Below are 20,033 nucleotides of genomic sequence, written 5' to 3'. Positions count from 1 at the left end.
ATGAAACTTGAGAACTTGTTTCACCTTTATTAGAAAAAAAGATGATTGGTTGCAAATGAGTTTTTACTATGAAACACAAAGTAGACGAGTCGATTGAAAGGTACAAAGGTAGATTGATGGCTAGAGGGTTTACTTAGACTTATAAAGTAGACTATTAGGAGACATTTGGACCTGTCGCGAATATGAATACAATCAGAATATTGTTGTCTTGTGCAGCTAATTTTGATTGTGACTTATAATAATTTGATGTTAAAAATACTTTTCTCCATAGAGACTTAGAGGAAGAGGTATACATGGAGATTCTTTCTGTATTTGAAGATGCAAGAATATAAGGGAGGGTTGCAAATTAACGAAGGCCATACATGAGTTAAAGTAGTCTCTCCAAGAGCATGATTTAAAAGGTTTCGAAGAGTTATAATATCTTTTGAATATCAATAAAGTAATACTGATCATACTCTGTTTATTAAACATTATGAAGATATGACCGTTCTTCTCATTATTTATGCAAATGATATTTTGGTGACTGAAGATGATACATGAGAGGTAGCTTGATTGGAAGAATTTCTTACTCAAGAATTTGAAATAAAAAATATAGAAGATCTACAGTATTTATTGGGAATTAAAGTTATTAAATCTAATAAAAGGATTTTCATTTTTCAAAAAAAATATATTCTAAACTTATTAAAAGATACAAGTATGATAGGTTGCAATAAAGGATATAAAAAAATTACAGTATTTCTTGGGAATTGAAGTTGTTAAATCTAATAAAAGAATTTTCATTTCTCAAAAAAAATATATCGTAAATTTATTAGAAGATATGAGTATGATAGGTTGCAAGTCGGCAGAGTCTTCTATTGAAAGTAATCACAAACTATAAGTGAGAAATAGTACATCAATAGACTTAGGGAGACATTAGAGATTAGTTAGAAGACTCATTTATCTCTCACATACCGGACTTAATATATGATATGCAATTAATCTAATGAGTTAGTATATGGATGATGCTCGCAGGCTTCATTTACATGCATTTTTTCGCATATTACAATATTTAAAATTTGCACAAGGAAAAAGTTTGTTCTTCTCTAAAAATGGCCACTTTAAGGTAGAAATATTTATAGATGCTGATTAAACTAGATTTTCAGATGATAAGAATTCAACTACCGGTTACCACACACTCTTAGGAGACAACTTGGTTACATGAAAATATAATAAGTAAAGTGTAGTTGCTCATTCCAGCACTGAAACAGAATATAAAGTAATGTCACAAAAAGTATGTGAATTATTATGGTTGCAAAAACTAATGAAAAAATTAAAATTGTTTAAAGAAGAGAGTGTACTCTTATTTTGTGACATAAAACATCCGTTAGTGTAGTTCATAGTTTAGTTCAACATGACCAGACAAAACATATTGAAATTAATCGAAACTTCATTAAAAAGAAAGTGGTTAATGACTCTTTATGTCCATATCATGTACCTTTTGGTGAATAGGTGGCAGATGTCTTTGTTAAAGACTTTTGCAACAAATTTTTTCATAACTTGGTTTGTAAGTAGGGCATGTGTGACCTTTGTATCAACTTGAAGAGAAATGTTGAGTAGAATCAATTTCATATAATAATATAATTTATTAGAATCAATTAGAAGCCCTATAATAATGTCAATTTCCTTATTTGTAAATAAGAATTTTATATAAATACCCTCGTTGTAGATGAAAGAGAGTTATTCTCTCTCTAAAAAATCTCTTTACTTTCTCAATCTTCTCAACCTTCTCTCCCCTATCATCTTCTCTCTTTCTATCACATAAGACTATATTATCACGTTCTCGAAGGCTTTTGAGCGAAAGGCGGCCGATCGGAAATCTACCTCCTCCCAACATGCTTCTTAAAAATATCAAGCGTTTGGTTCACATTGGGAGGAACACTTTTGATATTGTTTTCGGCGGAAAGAAACTCGATGGTTTACGAATCTACGAAAACAGAAGAGGAATCAGAATATCTATCACTCTCAATAAGAGAGAAGTAGACTGGATTGTTGAAAGTCTAAGCAACTTTTACTGGAATAAAGGCAGAGAAAATGGGATAAAAATATTAAAGGTCATCATTGACATCTCTTCCTGGCTTTGGTTTGGAACAAAAGGGGCCCAAATCTTGTGTTATCGGAGGAAAGAGATCAGTCTGTTAAAAGAATTTTTATTTCGGGTAGTTTCGAGGCGGGCGAATGGTGGCGCACTATGAAAGCCATTTTCGAGCTCATTGATACATCTTTGAAGAGTCCTTTCTTGAAGCAAACAGAACATATTACTCCTGATACTTGTTCTCACTAGGTCCAAACAGAATCTTTCCACTTCTTCTTTAACTGCCCAAACTGCAAACACACTTATCGCTTTATCATACCGATGGTGGAAAAGAAGTCAATATGCAGAAGCTCTGAGAACCTCTAATGCTAATCCTAGGCGGGTGAAGATGATTGCACCTGACCCAATTCGGAAACCCAAAAACCCGATTTTTGAAATTAAAAAACCGAGTGGCAGTAGCGGGAAAAAGAAAAAAAAAACGGCAGACTCAATCCAAAAGCGGCCCTCTACTCTACTAAGCCTAGATAAACTTGGCCGAAAAAGGGAAAATGGACCAATCTGGCAGGCCCAAGCAGAACGCCCAAAATGAAGACAAGCCCGACTCGGATGTAACAAAAGGTGAAATGGGCTTGGGGAGAAAAGATAAAAGACCCTCACCGTCACTCGAATTTGAATTTGTTTCTTGTTTTGGAGCAACAAGTTGCCAAGATAAAAGATGGGATTTCATCTTCATAGGACCAGAACCCTAAAAATCCTTGTCGAGACATGACAACAAACATCTTCTTCTCAAACTCCTAGTATGTTGAACAATCAATCATATGCAGTCCCACTATGAACCTCAAAGAAGAGCAGTTATATGGTTTGGGCTATGAATTGGTGGTGCATCACTCCGAACAAGAAAATTTCTCTGAAGGGTTCGAAGCATCAAGTAACGAAAGAGTTCTGACTGAAGTTATTGAGTCTATTGATGCACTTTTGAAGGACAAACACAAGTATGGTCCTCAAATTTTTTTCGATTGGATTACTCATAATATATTTTGCATCGATAAATTTCTTGGGACATCTTTTTTCAAGTATGAAATGGAAGCTAAAAACCTATTTATTGAGTTGAAAAAGAAGCTAGAAATTTACAGAAGTGAGCCTTTGCTTTTACAAAAGGGCAAAAAGAAACAGACGACAAGTGGGTTCAGAGAATTAAAACGCCTCCAGTCTTCAATCAACTAAGGGTCGCAACAAGAAATCTAAGGAATCTGGTGTTGATCTCATTCAATCCAAATGATTGACAAAATCATATCTTGAAATGTTAGAGGTTCTAATGACCATAAAAAAAGGAATATCATCAGGGACTGTCTCAACAGATGGAAACCCACCATCATCTTTCTCCAAGAAACAAATGGAGGTTATCACAGAGAAAACTATTCGCAGCATTTCGAGAATGGTGGATGTCGAGTGGAAATTTCTCCCCTCAAAAGGCTCTGCCAAAGGTATCTAAGTAATGCGGAGAAAAGATAGAGTTCGGTGCCAGAATGTCTTTACAGGTAAAACATCCATTTCTTGTCTCTTTTTCTAATAACAATAGCGGCTTTTGGTATTTTTCTGGGGTGTATTGCAGAGGCAATTCGGTGGAATGGTCACTGATGGAATAGGAATAATCTCATGTTAGGAATAACTGGGGTGAAAAGGGTATTGTTGGTAGGGATTTCAACATGGTTTTGAGGAATTCAGAAAGATCTGGCAGCAACTACTCCAGTAATGATATTGATGAATTCAGGGCCCTATTAGACAAGGTTGATCTTAATGACTTGCCTTTAAAGGGAGGGAGATGAACTTGGAGCAACCAAAAGAGCCAACTATCTTTCTCAAGAATCGATAGATTTCTTATCTCTTCTGTGTTGCTTCTGGAATTATCTGATGTTAATCAAAATGTTCTTTCAAAACCTGCCTCTGATCATTTCCCAATTTCACTTTCTATGGATGGAATTAAATGGGGTTCGATACCTTTTTGCCTGGACAACAAGTGGTTGACACTAGAGAGCTTCAAAAATTTAGTCACCGACATCTAGATCAACACTCATACAAAGGGTACTATCAACTATAGAATTGCTGCCAAGCACAAGGTCCTTAACCAGGAAATTAAAATGTGGGCAAGAGATACTGGTAGGAAAGAAGAAGAGAGCATTACCGATCTAATATTTGAAATTGATGTCTGGATAGGGAAGAAGAAAATGGCAATCTGACAAATCTGGACAGAGAAAGGAAATATTAACTAAAAGCTGATTTAGCTAAAAAATTGCAAATGGAAGCTGCCTCTTGGAAACAAAAATCAAGGGAAAAGTGGCTCAAGGATGGGGATAGAAACTCCTAGTACTTTCATATGTTGGCTAACTATAGAAGAAGAGTGAACTATGTTGAAGAACTCATCATGGAAGGCAATAGCATCAAAGGAAATGAGGATTTGAGAGGGGGCCAAAAATTATTTCCAGAAATTATATGCGGAGGAATTCAACTATAAACCCAAACTAGACAATTTCTTTTTTAACAGCCTAAATGAGGCACGGAGAAATTAACTTGAAGAGGAATTCACCGAGGAGGAGATCTGGTCATGTTTAAAGGAGTGATGGGGATAAAGCCCCGGGACTCGATGACTTCAATACTAAATTTCTCCTAACTTTTTGGGACGTCATTAAATCGGACACACTTGAATTTTTCAATGATTTCCACTCTCATGGATCCTTCGTTCGATCCCTCAACTTAACCTTTCTTGTCATGATTCCAAAAAAAGCTCAACCCAGGAATATTAATGAATACCATCCTATTACCCTCATTGGTTACATATACAAGCTATTATTGAAGATTTTGGCGAATAGATTATCTAAGGTGCTTCATTACATCATCAGTAACTGCCAACATGCGTTTGTTAATGGGAGACAAATAATTAATGCCATCTGCATAGTTAATGAAATTGTGGGTGAAATCATTCAACAAAACAAGGAAGGTATATTATATAAATTAGACATGGAAAAGACATTTGATCATTTTAATTGGCAATTTCTTGATTACATGCTGCAGAGAATGGGATTCAGAGTTAAATGGAGAAATTGGATCAAAACCTGTGTCACAACTACCAGTTTCAATTATTGAAAAAAGCTAAATCAATTCAGTAAATCAAGGGGTTGACAGCGGGGAAAAACGCCAAAAATATAGAAATTTCTCATTTGTTTTTCGCAGATGACGCACTCATCTTCTGTCATCCTAACACACGACATTTCATATTTCTTAAATGTATTCTGTTATGCTTCCAGGCAGTGTCAAGGCTTAAAATCAATCTTCACAAATCAGAATTAGTTGAACTGGGGAGCTGCACTTTGGAGGGTTCTTTTTGTGATGTACTCGGCTGCAAAAGGTCTTCCCTTTCCATTACATGCTTGGGTGTTCCTTTGGGATCTAAACATAATGATATCAGATGTTGAGAACCGGTGATAGAAATGTTCAACAGCAAATTAGCCACTTGGAAGAAGAAATTCCTGTCCAAAGGAGGTAGATTAACTCTCATAAAGAGTACTCTCTCAAATCTACCTTTTTACTACTTATCCAGTCTCAATATTCCTACAAATGTAGCTAAGAAATTAGAAGACATCCAATGTAACTTTTTATGGGGTGATAGTGACAGCAAAAAAAATACCATCTTGTTAAGTGGTTGAATGTTAAGAAACCTTTGAGGGATTGAGGTTTGAGGCTGAGATCATTGAACAAATTAAGTACGACCTTGCATGGGAAATGAATTTTGAGATTTTGGAATGACAATAACAGCTTATAGAAAACGATTATCAATTTGCAAGTGGTATAACGACAATCCTCATGATCTTTCACATATTCAGCACAACAACTATGGTTTGAGTATGGAAGAATATAATTAACCTAAATGGCAAAGTGGTATATTGGAAATAGACAAAAAATCCGCTTTATGGGAAGATACTTGGTGCGGAACCAAGAAGTTCAGGGACAGATTTCCTCTTATTTATTGTATCACTGAAAACAAATTAGTTACTGTTGGGGAAGCTGCTGGTTTGGACTGCCCTGTTTATTGGAGTGTTCCGGTTGCGAGAAATCTTAATGATTGGGAACTGGAACAATATGAATCTTTACTTCTCACATTGAGCAACATTAATCTTAAAAACAGGGATGATATACTAATATGGAACCTCAAGAAGAATGGATTATTCTCTGTCAACTTGTTGTTTTGTTTCTTGGACGGTCATAACTAGAATAGTCAAAGAACTTTCCCATCTAAGATCATTTGGAATTCTGGTGCTCCACCAAAGATATCCTTCTTCACTTGGGAAGCTGCCAAGGAGAAGATCCTCACTCTTGACAACTTGATCAAAAGAGGTCACACTATTGTCAATAGATGCTTCTTTTGTAAAAATGTCATGGAAACCTGCAATCACCTTCTTTTGAGATGCCCTACTACGCACAAACTTTGGAACATGATCCTTGGGCTGTTAGGGTTTCTTGGCTAATGGTAGAAAATGTTAGCTCCGAACTGATGGCTTCGGAAGGTCTAGGCAGCAATAATAAGTCAATTAGGCTCATTTCTCTTACTATCTTTTGGGTTATCTAAAAGGAAAGAAACAACAGGGCTTTTGAAGGAGTTGAGTATGATTTTAATAACACAAAAATAATTGGTTTCACTATTTTGGTTCAAATATTTTAGGGAATAACCTTGATTGTTTTGATGATTTAAACGATATTGTTAATATGCTAATTGAGATGTAAATTTTGTACGTGACGGTGTTTCTTTAGCACCTTACATCAATACAATTTTATATATTTATTTTTTTTTAAAAGAATAAATACTTTCGTTGTAATAGTACTGTATATATGAGAAAATAAAGTTAATATTTTCTCCCAAAAATCTTCAATTTCATTAATTATAGATTTGTTAAGTAATTATGGCTTATAAGAATTCACTGCTTTTTTTTTTTTTAAATTTTATTTGTTTCATTTGTTATTTTTGAATGAAAGAAAATAAATTTTTTTTTTCAATTTTGTTTGTTTTATTAGTTATTTTTGAATTAAAGAAAATAAGTTTAAAAAGGACACTATTCCAATCTGATCGGTCCAATATTGAACTGATGGACACTCCTAATTCTAGGGCTATTAGTATGTGTGTCACATTCTTGTAAATTGATCCAAAAACTTGACAGGACAAGTGTTTGTTTGGTCATTGTGGTTCTTTGATTATTTATATAAACTGCAAAATTTTCTCTACCATTGAATAATAGTAGCATGTTTCATGATCACAACTCCATGGTGGACTAAATGACGTTTCCTTCTTCCCTAACTTCTTGCTGTTTCTCCAAGATGATAACTGAACGCAGACAAGAAAACGAAGTTTTTTTCTTCTTTATTTACTGTTCTTTTAAGCAGGTACAAAATGCCGAATTTATAAAATTTCACATCCATATTTAGTTTTCCTAATTTTAGGAATAAATAACTATATAATCAATAGTAATAGCTCTTAAAAATTACAACAATAAATCATAAAGATATGCAATAATAACTCCTAAAAATTTGCAATAATAACTCCTAGAAATCTATAATAATAAATTATAAAAATATGCAATAATAATTTTAAAGATGTGCAGTTAATTCTTTTCATATTTTTACATCTCCCCTCAAGTTGGTACGTAGATATTGATCATGCCAACATGTCAATGAATGATTCACACTTTGGTTTGAAATGCCCTTGGTGAAAATATCAGCTGTTTGTTGCTCAGAAGGCACAAACGTCATACAAATAACTCCATTTTCCAGCTTCTCTTTAATGAAATATCTATCAATCTCAGTATGTTTCATATGGTCATGTTGAATTGGATTGTGTGCAATGCTTGTAGCTGATTTGTTATCACAAAATAGTTTCATAGATGCTTGTGCATCTAATCTCAGTTCTTCAAGTATTTTTTAATCCATAACACCTTATAAACTCCATTTGCCATAGTTCTATACTCAGCTTCTGTACTACTTCTAGCAACTGCACTTTGTTTTTTACTTCGCCAAGCAACCAAATTTTCCTATACAAACGTACAGTAGCTAGAGGTGGATTGTCTATCTGAAACTGAACCTGCCTTTTCTGCATCTATGAAGACTTCTATACTCCTATTAATATTTTTCTTGAACAGCAACCCTCTTCCAAGTGTACTCTTTAAATATTTGAGAATCTTGTATACAGTTTCTAAATGTTCCTCATAAGGTGAGTGCATATATTGACTCACAACACTAACCGCAAAGGCGATATCAGGTCTTGTATGGAACAAATAAATGAGTTTTTCTACAAGATGTTGATATCTACCTTTATGAACTCGAATTCTATTAAGAGCATCTCTCAACTTCTGATTAGGATCCATGGGTGTATCACTTGGTTTGCAACCACTTATGCCCTTCTCCTCTAATAAGTCAAGAACATACTTTCTTTGTGATACAGAAATTTCCATCTTTGACCTTGCGATTTCCATACCTAGGAAGTAGCGTAAAGACCCCAAATCTTTAGTTTCAAATTTTGAAGTAAGATGTTTCTTCAACCTACATATCACATCATTATCATAACCGGTAAGTATTATAATATCTACGTATACAATCAAGATAGTCATCCTTCCATCACCACTGTGTTTCACAAACGTTGTTTGATCAGATTGTCCTTGATTATACCCTTCTTTTTTAACGAATATGGTAAATCTCTTAAATCAAGGTCGGAGAGATTGTTTTAGTTCATATAATGATTTTTTCAGTTTACAGACATTTACTTTAAACTTGTCTTCAAAGCCAGGGGGCGGATCCATAGCTCTCCATTGAGAAATGCATTTTTAACCTCCAATTGAAATAGTAGCCACTCTAAATTCACAGTTACAGAGAATAATATTCGAATAGTATTTAACTTAAGCACAAGGGTAAAAGTCTCTTGATAGTCAACTCCATATGTCTGCATAAATCCTTTTGCTAATAACCTTGCTTTGTAACATTCAAATGATCTATTTGAGTTGAACTTTACTGAAAATTCATTCGCACCCAACAATTAGTTTTCCTTTAAGCAAACCAGTCATCTCCCACGTATCATTCTTCTTTAGAGCCTCTATTTCTTTAAGAACAGTTTTTTTCCATTCAGAAATCGTTAGTGCTTCTTCTATAAAAGCCCAGAACTAAAAGGAAATAAATTTATATTTTTAAATGCAGAAGCGAACAATAAAGTTAGGGTTTACATTCCTTACACAGTAAATTGGGATGCCCAATAGGGTTACAGGAATGGTCTTTCTATATTGGTTCATAAAAAGACAAATGATAATTAAAAATAAATAAATAGGTATTCTAGAGGTTAACTTCCACTAACATTTGAAGGGAGTTCGGGAGGTGAACTACTCACAACTCTCTTACTGATCGGGATCTGGATTTTGGTTTTCTTGATCTGAAATGACCAATGAAAGGGTGAGTTACACTATTTTAGAAAGAATATCACACTAATCACTGATATGAAAAATCGAAAGTTGGTAAGAAAATCAGAAAATAACTAATGGAACCCTTACTTTAAGTAAATACATTTAACTTTAAAACGTTTTATTCGATACTTACTGTTACGGTTTTTTTTTCCAAAATCAATATATAAAGACAAATAACTAAATGACATTTCAATTTCATACATAAGATCAACAATTCTTTATTTTTAACCTTCTTACTAGGACTCCTAGGGGTCCATAGGGATATCTCTCTACTCGTAGATTCAGTATTAAGATTTGACAATTAACTCGACCGTCCCCATACTCCGTCTGGTAATGGGCGCAAAAAATACCATCGTCTTGATACCCTGTTCGGTATGAGAATGAACCATATATTCCAAAACCATTTTGGTATAGGACTTCTCAGTCCCGTCCGATTGAGATAATGTTCACGGTAGGGTTCTTTATGTACCGGGTCGGTTCACCCTTTTCCAGGATGCCTAGTAAGCTCTCATTTATTCAGATTCTCATAATCTAAACAACCAGTAAAGTATACCAACGTCTCATTTCATATTCACCGATTTATTTAAACGGCATTTAAGCAAGTGATATAGTTTAACATAACTGAATAATCAAGTAACCAGATAACCAAATAAACAATGCAGGATGAATTAAATAAACCAAATAATCGAGAAAACCATAAAAACTATCAATTTAGATACGCACAGAATAATAGTAAGTAGTTTAGGAAGTACAAAAAAATAAATAGGGAATCAGGATAAATGTGAACTAAACGGTTTCGCTTCTACTAGTGACCTGTAATTATTTTTATAATTTTTCTAATTTTTCACAAAATATACACAATTATTATTGATTATTAATTCTCAATTTACCGTAACAGAGAATAGGGTAAAGAATTCTTATCTGGATCGGTGTTTCGAAATATCGTACTATCTACTATGTCTCCTAATGAGTTCCAGATTTTCTGAATTTTTTCTGCGGGAATCAAATGTCTGTCACGTATCTAAAAATATTCCAAAACTATCGATATTGAAAACCCTTTTTGGCCAATTTTAGGATTCCAGCGTAGCAGCACCACTGTGTTCCGACGCCGAATCCGCCGCCCATGGCGGCAGTTCGCCTCGGTCTGGCCAGTTTTACATGTATTCCTGCAGAAAAACACGTTAAGCGGCCTCCGTTAGGTAGAAAATCAAAAGAAACCGAACCTACTGGAGGGGTTTTCTTCTGGTGTGGCGGTTTCGCTAGTTCTCCTTTAGCTAATCTACATAGAAAAGGATGGTGAACACAATTGTCGAAAAGTTGTGTGAAATGGGATGCGGGAAGGGGCTCATCGGAGGGGTTTTAGGGTTTCGGCCGTGGTGGCTCCATCAGGCTTTACCCGCAGTTTCCAGCTCACTTGTCGTTTATTTTTACTTCGATATGGCCACAGGTCGGAATCGAATTCCGAGCAGGAAGAAGAAAATTTTACCTTTTTTGGCGGTCGGCTGTGGCTCTGGTGCAGCAGGGACTGGAGATCGATCTCCTTCTCCGGTGTCTGGTTCTTCTTCTCCGGCGGGGTAGGTGCGACTAGGGTTAGGGTTCCTTGAGACGCGATGTTTAAATACCCATTTCATGTCCATCTGGGTTGTCTGTCTGTGTCAATGTGGAGCAAGTTGAGCTGTCTGATCGTTATTTGTTTAGGTTGATTGCGTGGGTGAATTTGGACCGTTCATCGCAATTGATCTCGTCCGTCCGATCGAACTTATAGAGGGAATGCATATGAGCTGTCCGTGATCGGGAACGTCGGATCGCCAGACATGTGGATCGCCAGTGTGACGCCAATGTTAGCGTTTTTTGGCATGCAGTGTGCTCTGGTTTGCTGTGGCTGCTGATTAAGCTGTTCCACGTGACCGAATTTTTTCTTTTTACGATTTTGCTCTCTGTTTTCAAGTTTTTTTTAAAAAAATACCCCATTTATTCAAATTTCACCAATTTTCTCCAAAATTGTTTTCAATTTCGTTCCTATTTTATTTTTTTTCAATAATTTAAATAAAATTAATTATTTATACAATTTTTATAAATAAAAAAAAATTATCCTGTATCGATTTTTGGGTTCGGTTATTACATACTGTATAAATTTAGATATATCCACACTTGACAATTGTGAGATAAAAGTATAGTAAGAAGATGACAGCTTCTTATAAGATACAAAATTTGATAAAGGGTGTCGAGTACATAATCGAGTCCCTTTTCTAAGAGCAATAAGGAGGTCTAGAGGGTCAGAATGTACTTGTTCAATTGGAAAAAACTTAGATTTTAGACACTTAGAGATTGTACCTGATTCTTCAGATCCTGATATCAGATCAGATTCTTGGCTTTGAGGACACATAGTTGCATCTTTCTTACTTTGAATCGGATTTCTTTTAGTGTAAGTTTTTCCGAACAACCTCTCATCATCGAAGCGTGTATAATCCATTACGCTAGTGTATTTTTTGTGTTCAGGCACTAAGGTTGGTCTCATGTTTTTCTTATCCAAAATATCAAAATTAAATATTGCAGTTTCATTACTTTTATAACTATCAGAAATATTTTCTTTTCAAACACCGAGTCTTCATTTTCCTTTTCCCTTTGAAGATGAGGACTAAAAAAGCTTTGTGATTCAAGGAATATAATATGCATAGTGACAAAATATTTTTTTATTGTAGGATCAAAACATTTATACCCTTTTCGTGTGGGAGAATACTTTAGAAAAGCACATTTTATTGCTCGTGGATCTAACTTATTTCTGTTACGATTATGTATTTGAACAAATGCAATACATTCAAAGATTCTTAACGGTAAATTTGATGTCAATCGAGACATTGAGAATGATTTTTTGAAAATTATTAGAGCTGTCAGAAAATTCAAAACTCTTGATGGCATTCTGTTGATTAGATATGTAGCAGTAAGAATTATTTCTCCCCATAAGTATTTAGGTACATTATTGGTAAACATTAAAGATGTAGCTACTTATAGAATGTGCTTTTTTTTTTCTTTCTGCTATCCTATTTTGTTGATGAGTGTTATTGCAAAAGCTGTGATGGACAATTTATTTTTTCAAGAAAAACGACCCTAAGATTTGATTAAAATATTACTTTCCATTATCACTCCGAAACGCTTAAATTTTTGTTTGAAATTGGGTTTTAACCATGGTATAAAAATTTTTGAAAACATATTATGTTTCAGATTTTTCTTTAAGTAGATAAACCCAGCTTAAACGTGTATGATCATCAATAAATGTTATAAAACATTTTTTTTTTAAGAGTTGATTAATGTTCTAGAGGGTCCCCACACATCACTATGAATAAGAAAAAAGGCATAGATGGTTTATATGGTTGAGTAGGGAATGATGCACGATGGTGTTTAGCTAAGTGGCAAATTTCACATTGCAACAATGTTAAATCTTTATTATGAAATAAGTTTGGAAATAAATATTTTAAATATTGAAAGGTAGGATGACCTAACCAATAGTACAATATCATTATTTGATCACTAGTAGAATTAAAGCATGTTCCAAGATTTGAGGATTTCGGTTGCTGACACAAAGAATTTCCATCATCAAAGTAATAGAGACCTCCATGTTCCCTAGCATTGCCAATCATCATCTCATATCCTGATCCTGAAATTCACAGTAGTTTGGAAAAAATTTAACTTAACATCTTAAGTCTTGAATTATTTTACTGACAGACAAAAGATTACAACAAAGATTTGGAACATGAAGAATATTGTGAAGAACAAGAGTGTCAAAGATAATAATTGACCATTTTCCAACAATTGCTGAGTGAGCCATCAGTGATTTTAATTTTTTTATTGTCTGCACAAGGACTATAAGAAAAAAACAGTTTAGAACAACCTGTCATGTGATCCATAGCACCTGAATCTATTATCTATGGACAAAGAGGAATAGTTGACACATTAAAAACGGCAAATTGAAGGTAGTTACCTTTCTGGGCTGAGGAACAAGAGAAAGGTACAGGATTAGAGAATTGTGTGGATTGAAAAAGTTTATACAGTTGTTCTAACTGTTCCTTACTAAATGAAGGTGTTGCAACAGCAGATTCTATGTTCCCATTCTGCTCGGTAGTGGAGTGAAAGGCCTTTAGGTCATGATTTGGTTGATTGAGAGTCCTTGGTTTCCAATTAGGGGGGTTTCCCATGTAACTCCCAACAAATTTCTCTAGTATGACGTGGTTTATGACAGTGTATCACTCCATACTTTTTCTCCTTTCTTATTTGCCCGTGCCTGGAATGGAGAATTATTGTGATTGCTTTTGGTCACAAGGGCTGAAACTTCTGGGGTAAATGAGTTTCTTTCCCCTAACATAACTCGACATCGACCTTCTCATCGCACTTCTGCATGCACTTCCTAGATTGATGGCAGTGGAGTTTTGCAAAGAATCCGGCCTCGAACTTCGTGAAGATTTTTATTCAATCTTGCCAAGAACTCAAAAATACGGTCATTTTCCATTCTTTTCAAATAACATGCACTATCTATTGCATAAGCCCAATTATCCTCATAGTAGAGATCAAGTTCCTACCATAATGCCTTCATCTTGTTGTAATACTCAGAAACCTCACGATCACCTTGCCGCCAAAGCTTTGTTTTCAACTCAAAAATCTGTGAAGAGTTTTTGAGATTTGAATACGTTTCTCGGACAGCATCCCACACATCTTTCGCAGTGGGAAGAAACAAGTATGTTTTCTCAATTGATGCCTCCATGGAATTGATCAACTAGGCCATTACAAGGGAGTTTTTTGACTTCCAAATCCACCATGTTAGATCGGTATTTTCTGGCTCCTTTGTCTCGCCGGTGAGATAACCAAGTTTGCCTTTGCCATCGACCACCAACTTAATAGATTGCGCCCGTTTCAGGTAATTTTTTTCGTTCAGTTTGTGAACGGTTAATTGTATTGGGGAATTTTAATTCCGTTGGGGATTATAGATCCCAACGGTAACAACATCCTGACGTTATTTTCAGGAGATGTGGCAGTGGAACTGATATCCCTTACTCTCACTTTTCTAGGTATGGTTGTTTGCGCCATTACAAAAAAAACTGATAAAAAGAGAAGGATTTAAAAATAAAATTTATTTAGGCCAAGCTAGCCGACCTGGCTCTGATACTATGAACGCAAACAAGAAAACGAAGTTTTTTTCTTCTTTATTTACTGTTTTTTTCAGCAGGTACAAAATGCTGAATTTATAGAATTTCACATTCATATTTAGTTTTCCTAATTTTAGGAGTAAATAACTATATAATTAATAGCAATAACTCCTAAAACTTACAACAATAAATCATAAAAATATGCAATAATTACTAATAGAAATCTACAATAATAACTCCTACAAATATGCAGTAATAATTTTAAAAATGTGCAGTCAATTCTTTCCATATTTCTACAATAACCAACTGAAATAATGCAACTTTGGGCTTGGGTTTGCATTTTGATGCATCTAATGTATGTTTCTTATTATAGGTGGAGCAAAAATAAGTTGCAGGTTATTGTTGGCACGGTATGTATTATTTAGTTATTTCTACATTATCAATATTGATGTCAATTTGACTTTTTGGTTTCATACGCTTGTTTCCTTGACAGGTTGCATTTGGGATGGGAATCAACAAACCAGATGGTTAGTATTGCAAATTTACCGCTCTTCTGATTCAACTAGAAGCTTCTACGTTGATGAGGTCCTTAACAATATTCTACTTGGTTGTCATAGTTCTACTAATGATGGTTCCTTGAACAATTTCTATTGGTCTTGCATTTAATTGGAAAAGGTCTGTTGGTTTTTTTTTTCTTTTTTTTTCCCTTAAAAAGAAGATGGCATTGGTTATTAAGGGAGTTTCATTTTTCATATGTGTAGAGCTTTCTCTATTCCCTTAATCTCCTAATCCTTGGTTTTATTGGGATGAATTATCAGGATATTATAATACCATCCATGATTATGCATAAAGATGGCAAAAGCTTATGTCCAATAAATCAAACTTGATCAATAATGATATTGCAGCATAACTAAATAAAAGGCAGTATAAAGATGAAAAAGATCAGAATTTTCTCCATAAATCAAAAGGCACTCTTTATAGTTTTAGGGGGTGAGGTTACTCTCATTCTAGTGCCTTTCTAGCATATTTCATTAGTTTTGTGTCTTTTTCTAAAAGCTGTATTGGTATAACTGTTGAAGTTGAGAAAAGTATGGAGAGATTCCTTGGTGCCCAAGAAGGATGAATCTGTTAAGGTTATTGACTTTCACTGGATTAGCCTAGTTAGAAGTGTCTGTAAAATCGTCCCTAAGGTATTATCTACTAGGTTGAAAGAGGCTTTAGATAGTACTTTTTCTCCTAAACAAATTGCTTATATCGCTGGCAGGTCATCCTAGATGCTTCCCTCATGGTGAACAAAGCTGCAAAGATTTGAAGGAAAAAGAGAGCAAGTATGTTTCTAAGCTGAATTTTTTTGAGAAGGTCTATGATAGATAGATTTAATTGGGTTTGTAGATGTAACCATGAGTACAAAATTGTTTTTAAGATAGATGGAGATATTAGCTTAGATGTTGTCTTTCTTCGGCCACATTTTTAATTATTATCAAAAATGGGAGCCTAAATCTTGGTCTAAAAGGTTAGCATGCGGTAAGGCAGGGAACTCTCTTTCTCCTTCCTCTTTTTTCTATTGGTAGATTTCCTTAGCAAGATGGTTGAGGGAGTGTGAGAGGTCTAATGAATGGTGTGCCATGGGGATGAGGAGGTGGAGGTTTCTTGGTTATTGTTTCTTTATGTCCTCTTTTTCTGTCAAGACAAGGCTACTTTTGCCTCTATCATCTCTCCCTTACAAATTTTTGAAGCAATCTTCTGTCAGAAGTAGTTTAGCATCAATAACATTGAAAACCAATATGAACTTGGGGTTTTATTAGAATCAAGATTCCTTATTGCTCCTATAATCTCTAATTTCTTAGGAGGTCCCTCAAGACAATATGCTTGGTCCTCATTGACGGGACCAAGTCCAACCTTGAAGGAAAGGTCAATTGATAGAGGAGAAGATGGATTAAAATCTACCATTAAGACATCAAGCAACACTTTCACTCCCAGATCCCAGAAAAGGAACCAACCTAGGATTGTCCTCAACAGGAACATACAGATAGATGATAGTCTAATTTAACAATATTGCGTCCAACTGATTGAGCAAGAACTCTAATGATATTATCCAAACCAGGTAAGTTACTCATCAAAAAGCATATTAGAGTCATGTGTTAAGAAAAGAACATCATCCTATGCAAAATGATTGGAGATTTCCACCCACTTATCACCCATGTGTAAATCCATCAATAGACTTTTCTCAATCCCATAGGTCAACATCCAGCTCCAAACATTCAGAACTAGTCTAAAAGAAAGGGGGAAAAAGGGCCACCTTGTATCAACCTATGCCAACTACAAAACTAGGATTAGGCTTGCCATTAACCAATGCAAAAAAGACAACAAAGACAAACAAATTAAAACAAAATGCCTCCACCTTTTACCAAAACATTTTTTTACCATGACCTTATCCAAAAAGAACCCAATTAATTGTATTGAATGCTTTCTCAAAGCCCAATTTGAAAAGCAATGTGTTTTGCCTCAACCTCTTTATCTTCACCACCTCTTCATTTGCAATGAGAGAAGCATCTTAATGATAGCACTTCAATGATAATCTTATAATCACTAGTAACCGAGTTAATGTGTTGAAAGTTGGAAATCTTAATCGATTTGCCCTTTTTTAAGAGTTAAGGTGATAGAAATGGAGTTCGCGCTAATATGAGCTTTACTATTCATGTGGAACTCCTCAATCACCTTAGTTAGATCCTCTTAAGTATTATTGAAGCCTTTCTAAAGAAAGCCAGGCTAAACCATCAAGACTAGGAGTCATACATTAAGATTTGGCAATAGCAGGTATACTGTGTGAATGGGGAAGAGATGGAGTACCTAAGCTCTATCAGTTTTCTTGCAAATAACAGCTCTTGCATTTGGATTTGGATATGCACGCCTTGGTGCTGTCAGATAAAGGCAACCCATCTTTGTTGGTTGGTATGGCCTATCTACTACTTGTTGAATAGCTTTGCAAATGCGACAAGAAGGCAAAATATGTCCTGAAATCTTCTTATATGGCAAATTTATACATTTGAATATTCAACTATTTGGTAAAACTAAGACTGTAGCCTTTTTTCCTGCTAACAATTGCATGTGCATGTGTCTTTTCTTGTTGTCCCTTTAATTTACTTCCCCTCTCTTCTTCTTTACTTATCATTCACTCCATTTATTCTAGTCTGCTTGCATGTATATTCTTATTTTAATGTGAAGGACTTTTTTGTAGTCAGGTTTGTCATCCATCACAGCTTGAGTAAATCCATGGAGACCTATTACCAGGTTCTTGCTTCCCTAAACAACCATCCTAATTCTCATATAGTTTCTTTCTTTCTTAGAACATTTTTAACTGCAGGAAAGTGGTCGTGCTGGAAGAGATGGCCTCCCTTCTGAATGCATACTCTTTTTCCGTCCTGCTGATGTTCCTAGGCAGGTAACCTTCTTTTTGCATTTCATTTTCTTTTCATACATTCTATTTTTTTACCATTCTTGCTTTTATGTGTTCTTGATCACTAAGAAGATGCTTCTTTATGCAGAGTTCAATGGTATTCTATGAGAACTCTGGTTTGCAGAATCTCTATGACATAGTGCGATATTGTCAGGTACGTGTGTAAGATAACTATAACTTGTTAGTTCCATTGAAATAACTTCTATCGGCTGGAAGTTTGAAACCTTTCAAACTTCTTACTATTTTTTATTTGAGGAAGGCTGTAAACTGTTTTTTCTTTTATGATGGTTAACAGCTTCTTGGGCTAAAGCTTTGTGGTTGTTTTGAATAAAGCTTATGCGCTTGGGGACCTAGTGTTGATAGTATGCTTATATTTTGTGTTAGGCATGCCTTCAAACAGTACTAAGTTGGTTCCAATTATCTTAGGAAGTTTTAGTTTTGAGGCCATTCCACAAGCGTCTCCAAGTAACCTCGTTACTCTTACTTCTCCTAAATTACTACTTGGATCTATTTATTGCCAATAGTTGAGGATAGGCATCATAACAGAAATGCATTTCGTCTGATCCTAAACAGAAAAATGGGCATGGTTATCAAGTTTCCGAAGAGAAGTAACTTTGCCATTAATCCAATGATCATAAGTGTCAGAAAAAAAGGTAAATTGAGTTAAAAGGTATGAGGGTAAATTGTACTTTTATAATTAATTGAAATTTAGCTGTATATTTTCTTTTCCGTCCTAGAAAACCTGCATATATAAGGTCGTAATATTTAATAGAATATATATTAAATCATTCTTAATATGGTATCAAAGTTTTAAAAAATATCTTGATTTTTTCACACATGCTAAACTGGATTTGTTGCCAGAATAAGAAGAAAAAAACCCTAAACTCGTATGCAGCCTTCATGATCAGCCTTTGAAGCTGAAGAACATCCTTGCCACGCCTGAAAATAACTTGTTCCAGCACGTCATGCTTTGCCTCTGTTTTTTGCCCCTGTTTCAGCCACAATAGCAGCCAGCTGCATGCTTTGTTTTACGCTGCTCAGCCGCACACTCTGTTTCTTCCTGTTTTATGTGCTCTGTTGTGCAAACACAGCCCTAGTTTTATGCCCTGTTTTGTCTGCTTCTGCTTTATTTCATGTCTTGTTCTCTGTTTTTGTTCGAAAATTTGCTTTATTTTTGCACAGATCTACTTTGTTTTTAGCTCTATTCTGCTCTGTTTTCTATGACATGTTCTGCTCCATTTCAGCTGCTATTTCTCTTTTTCAATCCTTTGTCCAGCCACAAGCAACACCTCTAACCGCTGCTCCCTGTAGCCATAAACCAGTCCAGTTGTGCAGCCACCAGCTGTGAAACCAGTTAACACCTGTGCAGCCAACCAACGGGCGTTTGCCCTATTCGTTTTTTCTTTCAATAAAACAGCTCCAATCAGCCACTCTTTCAATTTGTCTTAATTACTGTAAGAACTTTTAAGTCATGTTGGAGATTTCGTCCCAAGTCATTGCAGCAAATCCTTACATGATAACTTTAGATTTTAGTAAATTCAAAATAGAGATTGAAAGACTAAGAACTCAACTTGAGTCCCTGGAGAAACAAACGGGTACCGATTTATGGGTAAACTTAGATACGACTTCTACCTCAAATGACTAAATTTTTCAGATATAACTCTTTAAGAATTCTTGAATTATAAACTCAGAAGTCACATATCATATCACCAATACTTTTGAACAATTTCATATATATGCTACATGTCCAAGTAAAAAAAAGAGTTACTGCATAAGACTACGTCAATTTTATTGCAGGCAAGAATGATATTAAGTTTAGTCGTATATTTATCTTAAAAAACGCATCAGATGTTCCTAAATTATGTATTAATCTTGTG

At 34.9% G+C, this 20,033-nt stretch overlaps 1 protein-coding gene across 20 annotated transcripts in view; it reads left to right on the top strand.

The window, feature by feature from the left end:
• RECQL2 (RECQ helicase L2) overlaps positions 1 to 20,033 on the top strand; it is a 76,594-nt gene that overhangs the window by 20,936 nt on the left and 35,625 nt on the right. For 18 of the 20 annotated variants that reach the window (XR_015817884.1, XR_015817882.1, XR_015817880.1 and 15 more), the window contains 6 exons: positions 15,073 to 15,109; positions 15,193 to 15,226; positions 15,964 to 16,027; positions 17,942 to 17,990; positions 18,064 to 18,141; positions 18,245 to 18,310. Coding sequence is in view for 13 of the 20 variants with exons in the window: in XM_088216161.1 (XP_088072287.1) it covers positions 15,073 to 15,109; positions 15,193 to 15,226; positions 15,964 to 16,027; positions 17,942 to 17,990; positions 18,064 to 18,141; positions 18,245 to 18,310 (328 nt within the window). In the remaining 7 variants the exon portion in view is untranslated. Of the gene's footprint in view, positions 1 to 15,072; positions 15,110 to 15,192; positions 15,227 to 15,963; positions 16,028 to 17,937; positions 17,991 to 18,063; positions 18,142 to 18,244; positions 18,311 to 20,033 lie in introns of all 20 variants that reach the window. The other 2 variants (XM_088216155.1, XM_088216151.1) reach the window with 1 other exon arrangement.

The sequence above is a fragment of the Carica papaya genome, chromosome 3, assembly GCF_054855325.1.
Source record: "Carica papaya isolate Zhongbai chromosome 3, ASM5485532v1, whole genome shotgun sequence".
NCBI lineage: Eukaryota > Viridiplantae > Streptophyta > Magnoliopsida > Brassicales > Caricaceae > Carica > Carica papaya.
This window is presented reverse-complemented; position numbering and strand designations above follow the sequence as displayed.